A 25,061-nucleotide genomic window follows, 5' to 3' on the forward strand; every position below is an offset into this window, starting at 1 on the left:
CCTTTCCAGAAATCTGACCCTGTCAACTAGGGTGCTTGAGCAAACAATGGTAAACGACATGACATGAACGCTTCCATTCATCTCAAATATGATGGTTGATTCCAAGCAGTAAACGCTGGGGATAAACGTCAGCAGTTGTCCATCTGATTCAGCCCTCAAGGGAGATAATGATTGTTTACTAGTCGTAGTATATGTATGCTCAGCTTTATTGCCCTATAACAACGATGCAAATCAGGTTTGACTTCACTTTGCCTTTACTGCTTGCATTTGAAGGCATTTGACTAAGAAACCACTAAATTGTCAGTATGACAAACAATTCTTTTACAAAAGAGAAAAAGAATGGCCGCCTTTTACATAGCTTCAGAAAGGTGAAGAGGGGAGGGAGGGGAGCTCTTATTTGTGTTACTAGACAGAAGGGTTTAAAGCACTAAAAGGTCTCAACACAGATGAGATGACCGTACAGCACTGGGGGCTTGCAGAGGATCAGGGAAATCCCTGGGGATCCAGAGGCTTCCCTCTTCAGTGGTATGTACCTTAACTTTTCTTCTCCCCTGATTACAGGACTGCTTGAACACAACATAACAGTGTGTCACTCTCGCTCATTACACTTAATGCTTCTTGCCTTATTCAGTGTGGTTATGGCTGGTCTGCCTCGCTGCCTGCCTGCCTGTCACTGTCTTGACTTCACTGTCTGTGAGTTGAGGAGGGGTTGGGCTGTGCAGGAGACTTCTGAGAAAAGAGTTGAAGCCTAAGAAGTGGGAAGAGAAGGACAGTACCGCTAGCAGAGTGTGTCATGGGGGGCGGGGCTACAATAATGACAGCCACAAAGGTGGGGGGGGAAGAGGAGGAAATAGGAAATGGCATGCATGTGAGCCAGAGCTGCCGATTAATAGAAAGTTAAGTTCTGCTATGTGGTGGTTCTGCTGAGCGCTGTGTGCATCATCACACAGACACAGTAGTGTGCAGGGGATCCCGGGAGCAAGGAGAAAAGAGCCCCCATTGGCTTGCTTCTACACTACTGATGGCCGGCATAGCACCCATAGCAAGAGCTATGCCTGCCACACCTCAGATATGCCACTGAGTACCTTTTGAAGTAAACCTGTACTCAGAACTTCCTCTCTGCTTTAAAATATATGCAACAGCATAACCACCTTTAAAGAAAAACATTTCTTTGTTACAGCTGATACAAATCCCAAAATAAATCTGCACTGTTTGCACTTCCTCCTTTCATGGAAGCAGACATATTGTTAACATCCTATGTTTACCAATTAACTATCTGCCATTGCAGTCTGCTAACACAGCTGAGGGATCAAATTAAAACATGTGCTTAGTCAAAGATAAGGGGGAATTAGACAGGCTAAACTCCCTTAATACATATAGGGTGCATTTCTGTGTTTTACTTCTGTCCTGTGCAAGAGTTCAAGTCTAGAGATGGCCTGATCCTCCGATTTTCGGTTCGGGAACCGCGAACGCGAACTTTCGCAAACCGCAATAGACTTCAATGGGGAGGCGAAAACTAGAAACACTTATGCTGGCCAGAAAAGTGATGGAAAAGATGTTTCAAGGGGTCTAACATCTGAGTTTTTGCATGGATGAGTGGGATAGACGCCAAAAGTCCCGGGGAAAAATCTGGATTTGACGCAAAGCAGCGTTTTAAGGGCAGAAATCACATTGCATGCTAAATTGCAGGTCTAAAGTTCTTTAAAACATCTTGCATGTGTATACATCAATCAGAGAGTGTAATTAGAGTACTGCTTCACACTGACACACCAAACTCACTGTGTAACGCACTGCTGTTTGTGTTGTGACGGCCGTGCTGGACTGGTGCGCAGCATGGCGAGATTGCTCTTCTCCAGTGATATCAGGTAATGTCTGACTGCCTTATCAACTTTCGATGGTTCTTTCTCTACCATTGTTAAAGCTTACATCTATTTATTTTAAATTACATTTTCTGCTGGCTGTTCAGTACCTGTAACGAGAATCTGTTATGAAGGGCAAGTCTGCCATTGTGACCAGGGGTAATGGCCGGGGAATCAGGGTTTGATTCTGGTCCAGAGTGGGAGCCTGAGAACCGGCTACCACCACCACACATCCAAGTAGGGACCCATTTGCTGTATAAGTAATGTACCTGCCATGACGGTGCTTTGCAGACCAGGCATCTGTGGTCAGATGGACCCTTGACCCAGCGCAAGACGAACCAAATCGAAAGCGTTTGCCAAAAATGTGGTATGGAGGGCAAGTCTGCCATTCATTCAACTGTGTGAAACTTTTGATGGTACTTTCTCAGTACAAAGGTGACCACGGGTAATGGCCGGGGAATCCTGGTTTGATTCTGGTCCGGAGTGGGAGCCTAAGAAACGGCTACCACCACCACACATCCAAGGAAGGCAGCAGGCATGCTGTGGGCAAAGGAGCAGGAACGGCTACCACACACATCCAAGGAAGGCAGCAGGCATGGCATGCACGTCCCGAGGTAGTGACCAAAAATAACAATACAGGAGGACTGTCGAGGCCCTGCTGTATATGAGATGAATCAACTTTAAATCCTTTAATGAGAATCTGTTATGGAGGGCAAGTCTGCCATTCAGTCAAGTGAAAGGTATGTACTGACTGCCAGGTATAATACAATGTGCAGTCAAAGATGCAGTGAATGGTATGCAGTGACTGCAAACAGCTGTTTGTGTAGTGACGGCCGTGCTGGACTGGTGCGCACCATGACGAGAGTGCAGGTGATGTCGGCTTTCCAGCCCATATGGTCGCCGGGTTGAGGTAGCTGAATGACAGAACAGTGACTGTCCAGCTGATCAAATTTGGTCTGTCCACAATGAAGCAACGACCTTATTATCTTGGGTGTGCATCCCCCCTCCCTACCCCCGAGACACTCATATAGCTGGAGTGGTATATCACACTGCGTGCACTCATGTAGGTAGGTGGGTGCACTGATCACAACCGGTAGGTGTATGCAGTGATGGGTATTACAAATGTGCACCTGTCATACACAGGTACCGTGAACAGGTACAGTGACTGGTGGTATTAAATATCACACTGCGTGCGCTCACGTAGGTAGGTGGGTGCACTGAACACAACAGGTAGGTATATGCAGTGATAGGTATTACAAATGTGCACCTGTCTCACACACACACACACACACACACACACACACACACACACACACACGTACCGCCGTGAACAGGTGCAATGACTGGTGGTAAACAATGCGTGCGCTCGCGTAGATAGGTAGATGCACTGAACAGTGAACAGGTGCAGTGATTGGGATGGGATTACAAATTTGCAGCTGCCTGTCACACACACACAGGTAGTCACTGAATGTGCTGGGCCTGGCAGTGGCACAGTAGGAATTATACCAAAGGCCAGCTGTGACTGACTGACAGGGCTGTATATAATGCAAGTGGGCCACACACACACACAAAAAAAAAATAGATCACAAGAACAAGATTTGCTCTCAAAAGAGCTGTTGAGGGGTGCTTTTTTAGCAATAGGAGCAAGCTAACAAGCCTACAAGAGCCTAACTAAGCTTTACCTATGAGAGTCTGCAGCAGCTCTCCCTTCGGCACACGAGTGAGTCCAATGCCTGACCCTGCCTGCCTTTTATAAGGGGGGGGGGGTGGCTCCAGGAGGGAGTGTAGCCTGATTGGATACAATGTGCCTGCTGACTGTGATGTAGAGGGTCAAAGTTGACCCTAATGATGCACAATAGGGGCAAATCGAAGTTCCGGAAAAGTTTGCGGTTCTCCGTGAATGCGAACCATGGAAGTTTGCCGGGAACCGTTCGCCGGCGAACCGTTAGGGCCATCTCTATTCAAGTCCACTTTAACCTCCTATGCGCTATGGATGAAGCTCGTCCATTACCGCCGGAGGGCGTCGCTCAGGCCCTGCTGGGCCGATTTGCTTAATTTTTTTTTCAAACACGCAGCAAGCACTTCGCTTGCTGCATGTCTATTCTGATCGCCGCCGCCCGCCGCCTATGCGCCGCGATAGAGCCTCCCCCCCCAGACCCCGTGCGCAGCCTGGCCAATCAGTGCCAGGCAGCTCTGCGGGGTGGATCGGAACTTCGGATGACGTCAAGACGTCGATGACGTCATCGTGATCTTCGTCATGGCGACGGGAAAGTCCTTAAGGAAATCACGTTCAGAACGGGATTTCCTTACGTGGCTACATGCCGGTGGTGATCAGAACTATGCGCTGGACGCCGCAGGGAGGGGGGCATCATGTAGCTAGCGCTAGGCTAGCTACATGATTTTAAAAAAAAAATTAACAAAAACTGCTGCGCTGTCACCCTGGCGCAGGTAATAGAACGCCAGGGTGGTTAAAAAACTGCCTTTGTACACACACATTTTGTTTGATAGAGCACAACACTGTAATGGTTAAAGCTGGCCCCTGTGACTGCCTCTGGCTATTTGTTCACAAGCTCCAAATCTCTAATCCCATTATTGATGTGAATAACTGATGCTACATGAATTACTGATAACCCATTCTCTGGACACCTGGATTTATTTGCAGATGCTATTTCCGATAATTCGAGCACAGGGGACCACACTTGATAAATCAAGCAAAACAGTACAATAGAAAAAAAATACTTGATTGCTGAACTGATTTTTTTCACACATATAAAGCTTTTGGTTGTCTGGTACTGAAAATAACATTAGTTAGCAGCAATTGTACCCAATGCAACCAATCAAAATCAGCTCTCTATGTATTGTAAAGGCTGCATTTTTAACTGAGTTACTTAAAAGCGCAAAATATAAACTTAAAGTTCATAATTAAAATGACACATTCATGCTTCAGTTATTCCTACAAATACTGTCATTCCTCGTGTTGAAGCTGCTTCAAGCATAATTCATTTGCAGTAACAATATTGTGTCTTTTGCAACCATTCAAGTACATTGAAAACACAGAAGGCCTGATTTACTGAGGGTAAGATAATCATACCACAGGGAGTGAAAAGCATTCACTGTCTCATGCAGGCAAAATAATGCTTGCTTGCACATTAATTATAGGTGATGATGGCATTGCTGAGTGAAGAAACGATAAAAACAAGATAAGAAAAAATCATGAGATAATTCTTGAGGTACGTTTTAAAGGGACACTGAGCAGGGGTGTTAAGTATGCTTTTAAGCATCTGTATGAGGAGGAGTATACACTCACCTGCCCCTCTTAATCCCTCTGCGTCCCGGTATGTCCGCTGTTAATTCTATTGAAACCACGACTCCTACAGTAAGTCATGCCGTGACAAGGAAAATGAACTATGATGCACAGCAAATGGAAGGAAGAAAGAGACAGAGCCTGTGCATGCGCTGTAAGGACCCGCGGACGTCCTTTTCCAGATCACAGAGCGACTTCCGTTAGGAGTCTTCGTTTCAATAGAATTAAGACCGGGCATACTGGGACACAGAGGGATTAAGGGAGGGGCCAGTGAGTTTATACTCCTCCTCATATAGACATGGGTATGCTTAAAATCATACATAGCGCCCCTGCTCAGTGTCCATTTAATGAATAAATTCCGGAATCAACACTAAATGAAAAAAAAAGACACCTTTGTTTCCAAATAAAGTATCGTCACCATACATTGTACTAGGGACATAATTTAAATGTTGTGAAAACCAGAGCAAATAGGCAAAAAAGTGTGGGTTTTATCTACAGTAACATTTTTATTTTTCAAACTGTAATGGCTGAAAATTGAGAAATAATGACTTCTATTTTTTGTCTTATTCTCTTTAAAATGCATATGAAGTAAAACAATTCTTAGCAAAAAGCACAACCCAAAAAAAGCTTAGTTTGTCCCACAAGAAACAACATGTAAATCATTTTGATGTAATAACAAGCAATAAAGTTATTGGTGAATAAATGGGAGGAATGTATATGTGAAAATTGCTGTGGTTTTTAACGGGAAGTAACCTGTGGTAAAAAAAGAGGTTAAAATAGGCTCTACAATCAATTGCTGTCAATTGCTGCCAGAGCTGGAGAGCGATGTGCTCTCAAGCTTTGCCAGCAATCATAATTAGTGATTGCTGATGATTGCTGAATGATTGCTGCAGGAGCTTGAGAGCACATCGCTCTCCTTTGTTATTTTTCTTGATGATGTGAGGATATTGTAATGCCTTTTTCTAATATGCACCTTTCACCCTTGCACGGAGCACTTTTCCCTGACGACGGCCCCAATTAAGGGGTTGAAACATGTTGGATTGGTGGGGGTTATGTTGTTTTTTTATATGTGAGAAAAAGTAAAAGCATTTCTAGTCGAGATAACAGGGACTTAGGTTGTTGGGATCTACCTAGTAGGCAGATATACATGATCCTTCTCTATACGAATAAGGCCTGTCTCGATTTGTAAATTACATTGATCAATTTATATATGAACATTTTTAAGGATTTAAATTAAAAGTTATGTTTTATTATGCCCATATAGGGGTCCATTTTGTATTAAATCAATAAATCAGAAGTTGGAGATATAATGCAAAATATGGTGGCATTGTATACAGAAACCTGCCTGTATATGCATTGTTACCCTATTCACTTTCCAGGAGTTATGCATGGCTGATATAGCAGGAGTCCACAGTTACAAAAGTGTGATGGCTCGCACTCTTGGGTGTCTGCTGCCTTTCGCCTGGCAGCATTAAAGCTACATGCACACGTCAGATAAAAATGATTTGACATTGTTCAAATATTGTTGCAAAATTAGCATTGAAAGGCTTCACAAAGACATTAATAGACCACAATTATTGTCCATATAGGTCAATCCATCCTGGCAGATCCATTTGGATGATAATCGGAGTTAGTCGATCGAAAAAACAGGTAAGGGACAACCATAAACAATTCTTCTATTGCAAATCTCCATCTGTGGCTAAATACGTGCTTCCAAATACTCAGCTTTGAGCTTCTAACTTCCATTAATAGCCTTTCGTTGTGCCGCCATTGAATTCAAATACACCATGTTGTGGTCAGATGTCATTAATTTATTGCATTGGGGATCATACTTTTAGCGTGTAGATGTAGAATAATACTTAGTATATCATCCTCACAAAGTAGGACGAGCAATAGATGTTATTGTATTTCCCATAACCCTTGCAATGTTAGTTGACTGACTGAAAATCTTAAAAAGCATACAAATAAGAAGTTAATGTCTTCCACAGTAAAATGAGCCATAAATTACTTTTCTCCGATGTTTCTGTTACTTACAGTAAGTATTAGAAATCTGACATTACCGACTTTACCCACTTTTTGGGCTAGTTCATCTCTCCATAGGGGATTCTCAGCATGGTCTTTATTCTTTATACAGACATTCCCTGAAAAATATTTATACAAAGATGCTGGCCAGCCTCCCTGCTCACTGCACACTTTTTTGGCAGTTGGACGGAGCAACTGCCTTTCACTAAGTGCTTTTAAAATTAAAGAAAACCTTGCGAACCCCTCTATGAGAGGATAGGCTAGCACAACATCTGTCAGTAATGACAGATTTCTAATACTTACTGTAAGTGACAGCAACATAGGAGAAAAGTAATTTGTGGCTCATTTTTTGCTGGAAGAAACGTACTTCTTATTTGTACATTTTTACATGTATTTAAAATTGTACGATTTTCGTGACAGAGGTCCTTTAAATCTAAGTTCGTTGTCTTTTACATTTATTGAGTCACTGGAAAAGAAAAAAAGTATGCAGTTCAAAAGTATGAAGTCCATTGGCACTCCAATGGCTACATAATTATTATTTAGACCAGGGGTCTCAAACTCAGGGCCCGCGGGCCATTTGCGGCCCTCAATACAATATTTTGTGGCCCTCGCCGGCAAAAGCTTCCTTATAGTTCGCTTCAGTGCTCCCAAGTAATCAGCCACATCCCCTCCGCTAAACGAGGGCTGCAGTGCCCCCAAATCGCCCGGGGGCAATCCACCGGCATTTCCTGGAAGGGGCAGAGCTTTCAGCTTCAGCTCTGACCCTCCTGACGTCAATCGCCGCACGGATCGCCGCCTCTCCCCTCCCCTCTCTGTGAAGGAAGAGTGAGAGGGGCGGGCAGAGGCGGCGATGCACCGCGATTGTGAAATTCCTTATGCGGCCCAGCCTCATCCTGACTTTGCCTCCTCCGGCCCCCCAGGTAAATTGAGTTTGAGACCCCTGATTTAGACACTGCTAAAGCCAAAATATTGACATGGTTTCTAGACAACTGACAGCTTCCTGTAGTCCTTCAAGTGTCTTGTGGTCCTCCCAGTCCACCCATTGTGCCACTGTCACTGAATGTGCTGCCCAGTCCATGTGTTTTTCCTCAATCATTTTCTGTGGCCATCCGATCTGTGTTCTGCACATACGCAGTTTGTAAAATATTCAAGTGTGCAAGTGCAGAGCGCTCCTAGCTACGGTAGTGTGATCAATGAGGAGTGCGACCAGAGCCACACATGTGCAGTAGCCTGCAGTTGAGCCAGTCGCAGACTTTAGAGGGATGTGATAGACTGTGGGGGGCTGGGAGCACCAGGTAAGTAGATCTCAACTTTTCCCCCACTTTCTTTAAAATGAGATGATGACCTTGGCCTCATTTTCCCCTCATTTCAAGTTTCCTTGAAATACAGTGTCTGTTTACAAAGACTGAGACTATTTACAGGTTCACTTTTAATATCTATTTGAACTTGACTCAACAACAACTTGAACAATAACTGCAGAGGTGTAATTTTCAGGTGGGAGTGAACACATTGCAAACATACTCTAGAATGTAAGACTGGTTTCAAGAAGATTATTCTATAAATGTAGTAATGCTAGTTCTTTAGCCAGAGCCCTTGAGATAATAAGGATTTGTACACAAACAGAATTAAGTAACACGCTCAAACCTTATTTAACCTGTAGAGCTACTTAAGAGTCAAGCCCTCAGCTTCTGCAAAGTGCTAGGCATTCTGATGCCTCATTGATGATGTCTCACCTGTTGCCTCGCTATTCTCAGTATTGATTTTGGATGTATTATAATTACTGGGAATGCACTAGAATCACTGTTTTTTTTAAATCAAATGTGAAGGACAAAAAAAAAATATGTTGCTAAAGAAGTTTAAAACTATAATAAAAATTCAATTAGCAGAAAATGTATCATGTAACTATTGTTATGAATGTGTGAACAATTAAAATGGACAACTAAATATATGTTATAACCTGGTTAATATCAAATGTAATATTCACACGCATAATGTTTAACAGTGTTAAAAGAACTTTAGATTACAAGTTATGTAATGGGGAGTGAGTGTTTGAGCACATTATACACATTATGCTCAGAAAAGGATTAAGGGCCCGTTTCCACTAGCGCGAATTCGCATGCAGACAACGCATGCGGATTCGCATAGGCAATACAAGTGGATGGGACTGTTTCCACTTGTCAGTTTTCATTTGCGTTTTTATGTGCAGGATTTTTCTGCACGGTAGACCCTGCAGAATTCGCCTGTGTGTGGAATGCAGGCGATTCGCAGGTAATGTATTTAATAGGGAAATCACATGCGTTTTTTCCCGCGATTTCGCGTGCGATTTCGCATTGAAAGTAATGTAAATTGACACAGGCAGTGACATGGTTAAAATCGCATATACCCTGCCTATGCGAAATCGCATGCGAAATCGCGGCAAAAAACGCATGCGGAATCGCACCCGCATGCGATTTTGTCAATGGTGATATGCGGCGATTCCGCACCGCACTAGTGGAAACGGGCCCTAAGATGAAATGGAGCCCTGAGCAAGATAGTTTTTGCCCATCACTGATGGTCACCTGGCTTTTTTAGCAAGATTTGGTGGGAGCTATCATACACCAGCCCCTAGACTCTCTCCAGGCCCTCGGCAAATGCCTAGGCTTGCCTTGTGGATGATACAGCCCTGCCTGTGTTGCCCTTAGTTGCAGTGATGACTCCATTAAATAACACTGATTGGGGCAGCACTGAAATGTGTGCAGCAGTTAATTATTGGAAAGCAATGCTGTGCAGAGCAAACTGGGACCAGAGACAGTGCTGTCTAGGCACTGTCTGATTACTTTGCATATCAACAATTAAAGGCATTGCTGAAATCTGCACAGCAACATGTTTCGGCTCAAAGCACACAGGATTTAAGATATTTAACCTCAGCTGTCATTTTGGTGGGATTGTTTTCTAAAAATGTTTGCTAACAAATCAATAGGCTAAACAGCAGAATTAAATGTATAATTTATTTACATTTCAGTACAAATCGTTGTGGTTTATGAGAATAAAGGTCCGTACACACGCCGGACTGCAGGCAACGACGAGTCCGTCGTCACCTCCCGCTGGGTGGGCGTTCCAGTGACAGTCTGGCGTGTGTACAGTCCGGCGTGTGTACAGTCTGTTGGCGGACGGAAACGGCTGTTTCTGAGCGATCCGCCCGGCGGATCGCTCAGAAACAGCCGTATCAGTCTGCAGACAGACTGTATACACGCCGGACTGTCGCTGGAACGCCCACCCAGCGGGAGGTGACGACGGACTCGTCGTTGCCTGCAGTCCGGGGTGTACGGACCTTAAAATTGAGGATGGCTTCAGCATTGCACATTGTAATAGAGGCATCAAACTGTCTTTTGTTTTATTGCTCCCCTTCACCCCATATAGCTTATGAAGGGCCCCAGTTATAAACTGTTCCACATTAGAGAAACAGAAGTTAAGTTACTCTATTCCTGTTCATAAAAGAAGGAAGAACAAATCGTGATGATTCAGAAACATTCAGATAATTGAATTTAGTGAATGTAATAGATAAAACAAGAACACTGTGTACAGACAACAAATGACTGATGCTCAATCTAGCCATCTGTATCAAGCAGTCCTATGTACCTATCTTGTTCATTTATTGGGACTGAACCAGCCAGGGAGACTATTAACACACAAGTTGGTCTTTTCAAGCTGAACAATATGGTATACCTTCAGGCTGGGAGATTATCTGCCCCTCCCGATTCATGGAGATTCGTCTAGTCTCTTTTCTTGAAGTACGCACACCCATTCAACACAGTGCACAACCAACCCCCCTGACATGACCAACCCCACAACAAACAAACGGACTTGTATTTTCCACGCACCAACCAACAGAATGACCAACTAACATACTGCCTGTGCAAGCGAAACAATGGACTACAGGACATGGCCACATTCAAAACAAGTAGGTTGTTCAAACGATGTTGTACACACATAGTTAACTGCACAATATCAGCCCAACAGTCGTGAGAGTTGATCTACATGATGGGTCAGGTAAACTGCCCGTTATTAGTCACTCGTCTAGTCATCTGCCACGTATACACATGCCTGATTGTAGTCCAACAGACCACAATCAGATGACAATCAGGCGGTTTGGTTGAGCGAGTGTATGGGCCTTGAAGTTATCAGGTGAAATTTAACCACTTCAAATCCAGACCTTGTTTCCCACTTATGGACCAGAGTAGTTTTGACAGTTTAGCTATGTCCTTATTTAGTCAGAAATAACTTTATCCCTACTTATGACACAGAAATGAAATATATAAAATAGAAAAAACACATTTCTCAGTTTTACCAATTGCAGTTTAAAAATAAAAAGTGCTACTGTAGATAAAAAACATAAATTTTGTTTGGCTATTCTTACCACTTATCACAAAACTTAGATTATGTTCCTGTCACAATTTATGGTGCAGATATTTGATTCTGAAATAATGCTACAGAGTGTATCTTTCAATATGAACTGAGAAAATAAAAGTATTTTTAATGTTAAAAATCAATCTCATTAGCTCAGGAAATATATATTCCCGTTCACCAATTAGTGCTGCATCAGATAGTGCCAGAAATGTGCACAGGAGTAAGCCCAATCCTGCACTGCTTCTGCTACAAGACGTATATCTACTGACTCATGGCTTAGATGAAGTCACAGAGTAAGTAGATATACTGTAGTGGTGGATAAAGTGGTTAACAAAATAAGCGCTACTTACCCGGGGCTTCCTCCAGCTCCAAGCTCCCAGCATGTCCCTCGCCGCAGCTGTTCGCCGCAGCTCCATCCCGGTCCCTGGCGATGATGTCAGGTCGACCTCTATGTCCCCGGTGATGACGTCAGGTCGACTTCCAGGTCGGCTTGTACTGCGCCTGCGCGAGTGGCGCTGTCAATCACCGCCACGTGGACTGGAGCGGACTGCACAGGAGCGCCAAATGATGGCTGGAATTCCAGGCAGCATTAATTACTATTCCCTCTCTGATTTGTAGCAACTCAGAGGGAGAAGTCATTCGGGGACTGGCAATCGCTGGATCCCCAAATTACCTGTGCGAGGGCCATGGGCTAAATCATTAATGCTATAGCCACAACAAATTCAAGCGATACGTCACGCACTGTGCTCCAACAAGCCCTGCCTCCTAGATTGATGATAATCATCACAACCATGTATAGACTGCATGGAGCTAAATTGAAGGTAACGGCGATAGCAATATCCAACAACCATGTATGGTCTGTATGGAACTAAATTGAAGGTAATGGTGATAGCAATATCCAATGCATGGTCTGTATGGAATTAAAATTGGTGATAATGGCGATAGCAATGTCCAACAATCGTGTATTGCCTGTGTGAAACTAAATTGATGGTAATGGCGATAGCAATGTCCAATAATCGTGCATGGCCTGTATGGAATTAAATTGATGACAATGTCCAGAAACCATGTATGGGCTGCATTGAACTAAATTAATAGTAATGTTGATAGCAATATCCTACAACCGTGTATTGTCTGCATGAAATAGGGTCCCAAATGATGTTGTGGGAATCTTTTTCATGTTGTACCTTGACAGTATATTTATCATACCTATTGTTTTTGATTAAAAAGAGGAAAGGAGAAAAAAATATATAATATAATAACCCAGCCTGTGAAAATTAAATGGAATTTCCCAGATCCTTTGGAGACCTTCTCCGTCTTCTTAGTCATACAGTGAGTAATGGTACTTCTAGACTTGGTTAGGTAAATTTATACAAATATAAAGCTCAATCTAGTCTTTTAGAACCAATGCAGAAGCTTCTCTTTTAAAGCGGAATATAACCCTGCAATTAAACTTTGCTCTAAAACATTATTTACAGCATATTATATGCAACCAGCATTTTGTTTTACTAGACCAGCATTGTAAGGGTTAAACACAGAGGTTTAAAGTTCCGTGGAGAGATATGCAGAAGTTCAGATAGATACATTTTACTAAATAGAATGTAACAAGTGATAAATGTTACACACTCTTTGGCTGTCCTCCAGCTCCTCAGTCAGAGAGAGTGAGTCACATTCAACACTTAGATACATTTATGTAAACAAAATGTATCTATGTAAGCTTCGGATGCGTCTGCAGTTCTGTCCAGGAACGTTAAAGCTTTGTGTAACCCTTCCAATGCTGGTCTAGTAAAAAAAAATGCTGGTTGCATATAATATACTGTAAATAATGTTTTAGAGCAAAGTTGAAATGCAGGGTTATATTCCGCTTTAAGAGTCACCTTAGCATTATTCATTTTTCTTTCTTGATATTTACTATTGTTTTATCAGCTCTAAGTAAGCATTATATCACCACGGAACCTGTAATATATTCTTTCTCTTTGGGCTCTATTTTATCCAGTTTTCCTGGTGACACATACAACATACAGCAAATGCCAGGAGTGCTATCTGAGGTTATATTGATAACACGTGCCACAGATCAGCGTTTGGCTTGTACAAGAAATATACCGGTACCTGTAATCTTCCCCATACTTCATCCTGGTGATTTCATCTTGGTAATCCGGAAAGGACAAGCAGCTTGTAGATTCCACTAAAATCACTCTGACGGAAATAAAAATACATAGTTTTGATAACCCGGATAAATATTGCAAGTGAATCATTTAAATTTAATTCATTTGAAAAAGAAAGAACTCTCTGCAGAATGGCGGCTGTCACGTTACCCTGACAATGCAAAGCTTTTGACATTTAAAATGTTGAACCATTTGGAGTTCAGTGCTTACATAGTTTACAAAGCCATCCTAGCTGATAAGATTTTTTCAATTTTGTAGCTGTCACATAGAGCTATAATATTATAAAGCTCCAAGGGAAGCCGGTAAAAAATACAAAATAATAATCAGATTGGTGGGAGTGAACATCACATCAGCACAAGCAATGATATAAAAATGTCTCAGTTATGGAATCGTTTGGCTTTTAAGAAAAGGCATTAGCATTAATATTAGGCTTGAGGCAAAGTTAAGTTTTCAGAAGATCCTTTGTGCTCTTTCAATTAGAGCTGAAGCAGAAGGAAATCAATTAAATGTTCCTCTTATCTTTATGGGATTACAATGCTACAACTCAGAAATAGAAACATGCATTAATGTGATAAGTATATGTAGCTCTGTCGCCGTGATACGCTCAGCACTTGTAGGAATGCTATATTGTGAATTGTTTGCTTTACTGCTCATCAACACATGGGTCCTATTAACAGATATCAGATGTCTAATGAGTGCTAATTACTAAAGCAAAAAACTAAAAAAATGCAGCTGATGTGTTAACGAAAGCTTTTGAAACTTTCAAACGCATTAAATAAAACAAACTATATTTTTTAATAGCTGTGATCGTAATTACATTGAAAGATTTGCAGTTAAGTACTTCCTATAATATTTAAGCAGACTACTTAGTATGGATGCATATTAGGCTGCCATACAACAATGTCTGCTTTGTAAAATATAGGTTCTAAATCTTAGCAGCTCCTTGCTCCCTGCTGACCTTTCATGGTGGAAAGTTCATCCATGTCCTCTCCCACTCAACTGTCATGTACTCTCCCGCCCCTTCAGACCTGTATCATACACAACTTAAAAGAGGTGAAAGAGCAGCCAGCTATAGATTTTAAAGGGCAGCTAAAAGTAGAGGGGAGTGGGATCTGAATCTAGTTTTATGATTATGATTGCATGATTAGGCTGCCTAGAAGGGTTGAGATGCAAATAATTTTAAGGATTATGCATTCAGCTAATTAAATCTATTTGGGGGGGGGGGGGGGAGAGGGGGGATTGATTGGACCATTTTCAAGCTGCATTCATATGAATACAAAATTAGCAAAATCCTGCATCTCACTGAGCATCTCTACTGCCGAGTACAGGGATGGGCAAACAATTTCCGCTGCGGGCCACATGCCTCTCCTATCCTCTATACCTCCCTCCCTGCAGAGTTGCGAGCAGTGCGCTCTGATAAGGTTAACTCACCTGAAATACAGCATCTGCCAGCAGCAATCTCCATGGTCACGGTGTTGTCATGGGACACAGTGGCATGTACTGATTGCGGATGACATGATGCTGCTGTGGCCATGGAGATTGGCACTGAAAATTGTGATTGGGTGAGTTAAACTTAACATTATACAACTACAACAGCTAACAAAGACTAATTTTTCAGCATACCTGGTACATGAGTTAAAAAAAGAACTCCAGTGACTCCAGTGATTTTACAATGGACCAACACTGACTAAACAGTTTATAAATAAATATTTTTTGAAAGAATAAGCAATTTTATTCATTATGTTATATTCAGTAAAGTTCCTCTTTAAAGTGACCCAGAGATTAACTAATCTAAAGCTTTGATACTTACCCGTAGCTTCCTCCCGCCCCCTAAACACATCTAAGTCCCACGCCGTCCTCCGGTGGTCTGTCATTCAGCCGTGCTAAGCCTCAGTAACAGTCTCAATGATGTCAGTCTGGGTCTACTGCGCATGTGCGGGAGGTCTGCCCGTGTGCACTAGACCCTGACTGGCATTGACTGAGCCTGTCACGGGGGCTCACCGCGGCTGAACGGCAGACCACTGAAGGACGGCGTGGGACTAAGACTTGTTTATGGGGCGGGAGGAAGCCCCAAGTATCCAAGCTTTAGATTAGTTCATCTCTGGGTCTCTTTAAAGGAAACATCCAAGCTAAAAAAAAAACAACCTCCACTTACCTGGGGATTCCTCCAGCCCCTGACAGTCATTCTGTGCCCTCGCTGCAGCTCCGGTGTCCTTCGCTGCAGAAGCCGACCTTGCCAGGTCAGCTTCCCGGGTCGACTTCTTGTGCGCTCCACGGCGCGGGTCACGTGGTCCGGCCGACGTCATCAGGATTGTACTGCGCAAGTGCAGTAGTTCTGCGTCTGCGCAGTATAATCCTGATGACGTCGGCTGGACCACGTGACCCGCGCGGAGGAGCGCAGAAGAAGCCAACCCGGAACCCAACCTGGCGAGGTTAGCTTCTGAAGCGGGGAACACTGAGGGCCACCGGAGCTGTGGCACAGGCCCAGAACGACTGCCAGGGGCTGGAGGAAGCCCCAGGTAAGTGGAGGTTTTTTTTGTTTTTTGTTTTTTTTTGCTTGGACCTTCACTTTGAGGCTCGGTTCACATTTGTTTTAAAAACATATTCATGGCTCCGTTTTGGGACCCGGACCAAAACAGGAGCCACAGATACCAATGTTAAAAATAGCGGCCGTCTTCTCCCTCTTCAAAAACGGACCCATGTGTGTGGGATCCGCTTTGAAAAACTGAACGGAGGGTGCAGATTTGTCTGGACTTTATAGACCCCGAATACACGGAGGGTTAGGGCAAGGAAATACAGAAACGGATCTCCCTCTACACAGGCTAGTTTGTACACAGAAAACGGAGGGAGATCAAGATTGCCTACTGCCTGTTCCTCCCCTCAACATCACCCCAATAGGTGTCCTCCGGTAGCCTGAGGGGGTAGCATCCAGAAAAGAGGGCAGCGGGCACACTGGCGGGGAGGGGGGTTGCGCCCCTTCTCCTTCACCTGGGTCCCCCCCATTCCTCTCCCCCTCCAGCTATTTAAGCAAATGTAATTGTATGCAGCGAGCGGGGAAGCTTACCTTCCTTTTTTTGCTTGCCACGTGACTTCCTGCAATGCCCCCCACTGAAGTATAGAGGGCGGCATTGTAGGAAGGCATGCGTCAAGCAGTGGAATGCAAGGAAGGAAGGTAAGCTTCTTCACTCGTTGCTGCATACCATTACATTTGAGCAAATAGCTGGAGTAGGGGCAGGGACAGGGGGACCCAGGTGAGGGAGGGGGGAAACCCACCGACCCCCTCCCTGGCTACTACCCCCTCCAGTTGGCGGGAGAAGTAATTTGGGGATCGGCAATCGGTAACACTGGCAACATTACACTGCTGCGCGGCAGTAGACATAATAACATTATGTCCAGGGCGGCACCCAGGTCAGGTGCAGCGTGGAAATTACCTTTCCATCTAGCCATGCTGCCCCTTCCAATAGGGAACAATGGAAGAACGAGTTGCACTACGCAGCACACTTTTTCCCAAAATGCATCATTGGAGGCCAGTGTTCTACAGTGATACAACAACTTGTCATCACAAGCAGGAAGTCCATGTATCATATTTTTTAATGCAGAAAGTGCCAGGCATCCAATTTATAAAGATGTAATGCACATATGGTAAGTGCATATATTCAACTTAAAGGGGCAGTTTAGTGAAAATTATTATTTTCCATTAATCACATATCAGTTATTTAAAAGTAGATGATATCACTTATTAATTCTGCTTTCGCAGGGAGCTGAGCTGCTTCATTAGCATACTATGCAACGGACTTCACTGATACCAGACACTCCAGCTGATAACGCTGACTCACACACTACAGAGAGCAGTGCTGTTCTCTGTAACTAGCTAAGTAAATAAACAAATAGGCTGCTACTTAAGTAACTAATTAGCAGCCTGCTTTATCTATTTACTTAGCTCGTTACATATGAGAACAGCAGCTCTCAGTAGTGAGTGAGCCAGCGTTCTAAATCAGCTGGAGTGTCTGCTATCAGTTAAGTCCGTCCATCACAAAGTATGCTAATTAATCAGCTCAGCTCTCTGCGAAAGCAGAATTAAGTGATATCATCTACTTTTTTTAAAAAAAAACATGGTCTATGGAGAAACATATGCTCTCTATATTAAATAACTGATATGTGATTAATGGTAAATAATAATTTTCGCTAAACTGTCCCTTTAATAAGGACACACAAAAGCATCCTGTAAATGACAGCCCAAGCCCCTCCCTAAATAAGATGGTGGGGGACAGGTGGTTGTTAACAATGGGACAACACCAACAGCCAATCATATTTTTTGTACAATAAGATGAAAGTGCAGAATTTAAATTATTACCAACATTGTTATCCAAATTAGCCAAAGGGGCAAAAAAAATCAGAGAGAAAAAAATGCAAATTATAACAGGGTTTTTTAAGCAATATAAACTCTGGCCTTTCATACAGGCTACCGAGTACATGGCTTAGATTTACAATGGTTCGGGGCATTTACTCTGCCTTTGTAAACAGGGTTCTATATTTAGCAGAATTTAGCTTGAGGCCACACAAAGGCAATTTTGAGCTATATAAAAAGTACATTTAGATCTGCTCAATTTATATTTTGCGGGAAGCGAGGAAGCATCAAAAACTGGGAAACCATCCAGACACTTTAAGTAAGTTAAGGATTATAATTGTTTACTGGAGAAGATTATAAGACTCACCTGAATTGCCCACCGGCTTTGTAAGGGCTTTGAACAGACAATGAAAGCTGCTCTAACTCATAGCATGGTGTTTCTTGCTTCAGCTGCTCCTAACAATGGAGGAAAGAAAGTAATACAGAGTTCAGTGCAACTGAAGTCTAAAAAAAAAAAATACATTAAAAAGAAAGATAAATGGAACAGGGTTGTTGTCCTTGGAAACCAATTAGATGCGTTGCTTTCTCTACATTGTACTAGAAAATAATAGAGGCAGACTGGTTCTCTTTGGTAACTGTCCATTTATTTTTGCTACAGATTTTATAAGCAACTTATAACGCTGGTGATTCGACACTCCAAAATCATTTTAGGTACTAATACTTTCACATTCTTATCTTTACAGACTTTTCGAAAACCTGTGATTTGCAACAACACCCACTATTTGTGCATTTAACAAACTGTGGATATCTTAAGGTTATCACTCTACGCCTTGAAAACCGTTTCGGAATATAAAATGTCATGCCGCTCTCCTTCCTGTCTCCTGTTAGCTGCTACGGCGACAGCTGCATAAGGGCAGCCAAAGAATAACTGTCAAGATACTGAAATGAGAATAGTTAATCAATGACAAGCAATGACTAAAACTTCCTCTTATCTTCAAACTCCTATTATTATGTTTCAATGTACAGGATTTAACAGGCTGATATATTTAAATAAGAATGGCTAATTCATTTCAACATTTCTCATATCCGACTTCTCTCTCCTCCCTTCCTTTAAAGGGTTACCAGCATATATAAACACAGACTCCCAGGAAATGCACATGCTACATGTGTAAAGTGCAGATAATTGATCAGTAAGGTAAGTCAAGCTGACAGTTCTTCCTCTTAGAACAGAAGGTTATTGCACATCATCACTTCCAGAGTATGTCCAAAAAAACAAGACCATAATGTGACAGGAAAGCAGGCACAGGACATCAGCATAACGTTGTACTCCTGGCTACACTTGCAGGAAGACCTAGAAACTTCAACAGCTCATCAGTGATTACCGGTATACAGCCACAATCCATAAAACTGAAATAGGAGTTTTGGGTGGACCTAGGCTGAAGGTCTGGATTGAGTTGTAGGATCTCCAGAAAAAATGTTAATGTGACAGCATGCATTTTCATCTTAGCCCCAACAGAATGGTGCCACGTTACCAAAGACACATCTGTGCTATGGTATGTGGTTACTTTGTTACTATGTTGTGTGTAAAGTAATATTCCAAACTGATGCTCCATTTCTTATAAAATAATGTAATGATAATGGTTTGATGTAGCAAAATGCCAGGTTACCATACTTATTTCACATTACTGCAACTAATGACATATTTTCAAAAACTGATACCGTGTTAAAAAGTCAAGAGAGTTTGGAAGTGACCTCCTTAACTTTATGCATGATATAACGAAAGTCAAAGAACCACTGTATAACTGGATATTGATGGTGTATATAAACAAAAGTTTATTCCTCCTGCAGTTGGAAGTAACCCTTCTCACATATGAAACCTGAAATCTATTAGTTGTCAGTCAGAAGCCAGCATTGTGGATGCCACATCCCACTTTGCAAGTGGAGTGCCACTTATTGAGAAATTTAAAAAAAAACAATGATAGAGCATCCACAAATGTCACTCTGTGAGACCACACTGCTCCCAAGAAGAGTAGAGAAAGCACGGAATGTGTGTACCTTAATAGAATGGATTCCCTGCTAAGAAAGTATTATTTTCAACCCACTAAGAGAAAGTATCAAACAACATTTTTACATCCAGTGTTTAACAGGCATACATTTCATGCATATGGGTCTATGGGTCATACTGATAATCAGAGGCTGTTTAATGTGTCATTATCAATCACAATTGTGGCTTTTTATGGATTTATGAGATGTTAACTGCATTGCAGTAACCAGAAACCTTCTCTCATTTTCTAACTGTCATCCTACAGTATAGGCTTGAATATGATATGGGGTGACAATGACACAGGCACATTGGTTAATGAGATTCATTGTAAATTTACCACCAGAATAGCTCTGAACAGGTCACGTCACTTTGGAACGTAAGTGTGAAATGACACAATTTCATTTAATCATTACTGTGTTCTTTCTTTCAATATGTTCCCTATGAAGGAGAAATATTGCATTGTTCTTGGTCATTGATGATCCACATAGCTCTTACCTACCTAGAAAAAAATGTCTAAGGTGGCATGATGCCAGAACCAACACTTTTATGCAATTGTACTAGAAGATTATTCACAGTGACTTCAATAAAGGACAGTATCTACATAAAGTTTGTGTGTTTTGTCTGTGTTTGTGGGGATTTTTACAGTTCAAAATCATTTGACCACTTTATGCTCAGTGTTGGGAGCTACTCAGAAAGGGAAGAAACGGTCGGCACAATTTGTGACTGAAATATGATTTTAACTTCTTATAGTGAACCTGAAGTGTTCCCACCCTCCCAAAAAAAAAGAGAGCAAAATACTCACCTAAGAAGAGGTAAGGCTCTGGATCCCATAGAACAGTGATAGGCACACTTGGCTCTCCAGCTGTTAAGGAACTACAAGTTCTTTATAAATCATGAGTGTGGCTGTCAGACTCCTGCAATGCATTGCTGGAAAGCCAAGTTTGCCTATCACTGCCATAGAACCTTCCTGCTCCTCTCATTGTACTGCTGTACCCTAGGTGAAACCAGCAGGTTGAATACATCGTCTGCCCTCTACGGGCAACCCTCGAAAGCACTCATGTACGCGAAAAAATGTATCCATACTGTGCATGCAAGTCTGGACTCACACATGCGCAGTATGGATGCACCAGGCATTATACAGAACTGGATCAGAACTACACAAAAGTGCATCTTCTACATACAAATGTGATGTGATTGTACACCGTTGATCTTCAAATGAACATGTAACTATAGCTCACTTCCACTTACAGTAAACAGTAGACTGGTCAGGCTTGATTGGAGGGAGAAAGCCACTGTGGTTCCACCTGCTCCACTTGCTGGTCTAGATACCAGTAATAGAGTTGCTTCAGCAGAATGCAAGTAACGAGTCTGATAGTCAACAGTTAAATCTGCTTGGCTCCTGTAAAAAGTACAAAAGTCCCAGCTCAGTTTTTCAATCACATGTGAGAGCACACATCTGTACTATATAATAGTAAAAGGTCATGTTTTTTAGAATATTAATTTGGTATATTACACGACACAGAAAACAGAAAAAAAAGGCAAGATTACACGGTTACCACAGTTACAACAGTATGAGTAACTACCCAGCAGCTGTCTCTCAATACATATAATTGATACATCAAGACCGTTCAATATAGCATGGAACTTCCATCAACAACTGTTTTTTGGGGCAATAATGTTGTATCTCTTTCTAACCCCGAGCTACTTAGTAACACATCTAACAACCATGGGTGTAGCAATCACCCCTGCGACCCCTACCCAGAGGCTTTGGGGGCCCTCCTCCTCCCTCCCCCAAACCTCAAGTGCTGCCAATTAGCAAAAAAACTCTCCATTTGCACACAAAAACCATCCCCTCCACCTCCTCCCGCCATGCAGAGCAGCAAATAATAGGAGCATCAGTAATTTTTTCCTGCTTCCAGACGCTGCTTCACAGCAGAACATTATTTGCTGCCATTTGCCAGCTCCCAATCACGTGACCCTCATGCGGGGGGTGGATTAGCCACTTCCGGAATTCCGATTTCAGCCTGATCTGTGCACAGATGAGATAGCAGGCAGGGCGATCAGACTTCCCCCCCTTTTTTCCCCACTAGGGGGATGTCCTGCTGGGGGGGTCGGATCGCCGCCGCGCTGCTGTACCTAGCGGGGGGACTCCTCAAAGCCCCCCTCCGTAGCGCTATTCCTCCCTCTGCCTCCTTCCCTCCCTCCCCTCTTCACTATAGGCTGCGCAGGATGGAAATCCTGCGCCGCCTCAGGTAGGCTTCAGCCTATCAGATGCCGGCGATCCCCGGCCAATCAGAGGCCGGGGATCGCCGATCTCCTCTATGGCGCTGCTGCGCAGCAGCGCCGTATGTATGTAAATAGCGGGGAAGATGTTCCCCACGTGTTTACATTTACCCTGCGAGCCGCGATCGGAGGCTCGCAGGGTGTTCTCGGAGACACCCTCCGTGAACTGACATGGAACGGCCGCTCGTAATGTTTCCATGGAAACCGCTTCAGGATTCAGGGGCGTACTTATGCGTACGCAGAATCCTGAAGTGGTTAAATATAGTTATGCCACTGCTAACAACTTGCTGTTTTGTTTTGTTTTTTGCACTGTGTATATATTCTCCCTCAAAATCCTAAATATCCAGCTTTCTCTTGCAGACGTTAACTCTGATATGGACCAATAGGGATGCTTAGATAACAAAATAAATAAGCCCCACTATTTGAATTTCTTGTCACCGTCTATTTACATTTATTACAGACAATATTCATTTGTCAAGACAAATGAAGACATTGGATGTCTCTGCAGGAAATGTGAACATATCAATATTGGGGTTTTCAGTCAGTGTCACAATTTAAGTGAAATCAAGGTGAGAGTGATATGGAGGCTGCCATATTTGTCTCCTTTAAAACAATACCAGTTTCATGGCAGCTCTGCTGATCTATTTGGCTGCAGTAGTGTCTGAATCACACCAGAAACAAGCATGCTGCTGATCTTGTCAGCTCTGACAATATTGTAAGAAAACCTGATCTGCTGCATGCTTGTTCAGGGGCTATGGCCGAAATATTAGAGTCAAAGGATTAGCAGGACAGCCAGGCAACTGAACATAGACTTAAATACAAAGCATGCATGCAGTGAGTTAGAATAATCGAACAGGCACATAGAATTGTATGGACAATGAGTAAACATGTAGACGTATTCTGCAGCACAACTGACCACTGTTAACAAGGCCTGAAGGCTACTTGTAGTTACAGGGTTAAGTTGGATGTCATTTTATTTATTTTTAAAATGATACTTGTGTGGCTGTTCTGTGGATCCCCTGGTCCTAACACTTTGTGAATTATTGACTTAAACAGTATGCGGATCAGGTGATCTTACAACACTCAGTATGCTTTTTCCAGATATCCAAAAATACATTAGTTTTATCTGCATGCCTTTTGTGTTCTATAAATCATTTTGCTGATACTATGTAAAGCAGAAATTTGCCTTCTTAAAACAGAAAGTATTTGTGATTCATGTTGGAGTGCGCATACTATAAGCAACTTCATTTAAAATGAAGTAAGAAATGCCCAACATCATAATCACGGTTTCTCCTTTGGTTCCCTTGTTATGCTGGAGGTGCCAGACCAGACTGTGGTGTCATTTTACCAAAGTTTTATACCAGACAGGTTCACTTTAATATTTTTTCAGGACATTCAAAGAAACCTAATATCCAGATAAGAAAGCCAAATAACCTAATACCCAGATAAGAGAGCCAAAGGATGGCTAAATATTAGTAGGTAACTAGGAATAGAACTAGGAATTTAAAGAGAACCCGAGGTGTGTTTAAAGAATGTTATCTGCATACAGAGGCTGGATCTGCCTATACAGCCCAGCCTCTGTTGCTATCCCAAACCCCACTAAGGTCCCCCTGCACTCTACAATCCCTCATAAATCACAGCCATGCTGTGAGGCTGTGTTTACATCTGTAGTGTCAGTCTCAGCTGCTCCCCCGCCTCCTGCATAGCTCCGGTCCCTGCCCCCGTCCCTTCCCTCCAATCAGCAGGGAGCGAAGGGATGCAGGCGGGGACTGGAGTTCTGCAGGAGGCGGGGAGAACAGCAGACTGACACTATAGAGATAAACAGAGCCAGCTCTGACAAGCTGTTTGTCAGCAGCGTGGCTGTGATTTATGAGGGATTGCAGAGTGCAGGGGGACCTTAGGGGGGTTTGCGATCGATTGATCGATCGATCGGCCAGAAAATCGGCTGAGTGTATGGGCTGCTTAAGCCTCAGAATTGTCTTTGTACTATGTAAGCAAAACAGCACTAGCATACAAAAATACACTTTTACTGAATAATAATAAATATTACTATTTAATAAACCATCAAATGCTTGTATAAGCTGACTCACGGGACGTTCTACAAACCGGCTTCCAGCATGTGCTTTGGAGTTGAAGAGCACTGAAGTGTAAATGTGTATCTGGTGCCGGCACATCTGACTATGGTGGGAAAATCATACCTCTGTCTGATGTAACCATTAATCCATCACAGCTGCCCAGAGGGATCAGGGAAAGCTGTTACCTAAGCCACTTACAAATACACTGTAAATATATGGAAATCCTTTTCAGTAGCTGCTATAAAATGTATTTTATTTCATTACTGCATGTATTTGCCTTTGATGTACAGGTGTCATAAACAAGTCAATATATAAACATAGGTGGACCATATAATTATGCCATAATTTCTAGAAGAGGTACAGTCATTTGCTCTTACTCCACAAAGCTTTCATAGCTTGCAGTAGCTGGGATGATGCCAGCCATAGAGCTAGAAAAGTCATTACTGTCACAGCAGTATTTCATTGATGAGCTCAGTCCCATGAGAGATAAACATGAAAAGAGGCTGAAGAAAGTCTTAAAAACATTTGAAGTTTGGGACCTCACTTGGAAGAAACTTTGCTATTTAAATGTGTTGCTT

At 42.7% G+C, this 25,061-nt stretch overlaps 1 protein-coding gene across 1 annotated transcript in view; it reads right to left on the bottom strand.

Moving 5' to 3' along the window:
* The window catches only part of CFAP47 (cilia and flagella associated protein 47), a 730,879-nt gene that overhangs the window by 409,745 nt on the left and 296,073 nt on the right, over positions 1-25,061 (bottom strand). The window contains exons 39-41 of the mRNA XM_068268343.1: positions 21,374-21,524; positions 18,449-18,537; positions 13,678-13,764 (exon numbers count right to left, since the gene is read on the bottom strand). Of these exons, the coding sequence (XP_068124444.1) occupies positions 13,678-13,764; positions 18,449-18,537; positions 21,374-21,524 (327 nt within the window). The remainder of the gene's footprint in view (positions 1-13,677; positions 13,765-18,448; positions 18,538-21,373; positions 21,525-25,061) is intronic.

This window comes from Hyperolius riggenbachi, chromosome 2 (genome assembly GCF_040937935.1).
Source record: "Hyperolius riggenbachi isolate aHypRig1 chromosome 2, aHypRig1.pri, whole genome shotgun sequence".
Classification (NCBI taxonomy): Eukaryota; Metazoa; Chordata; class Amphibia; order Anura; family Hyperoliidae; genus Hyperolius; species Hyperolius riggenbachi.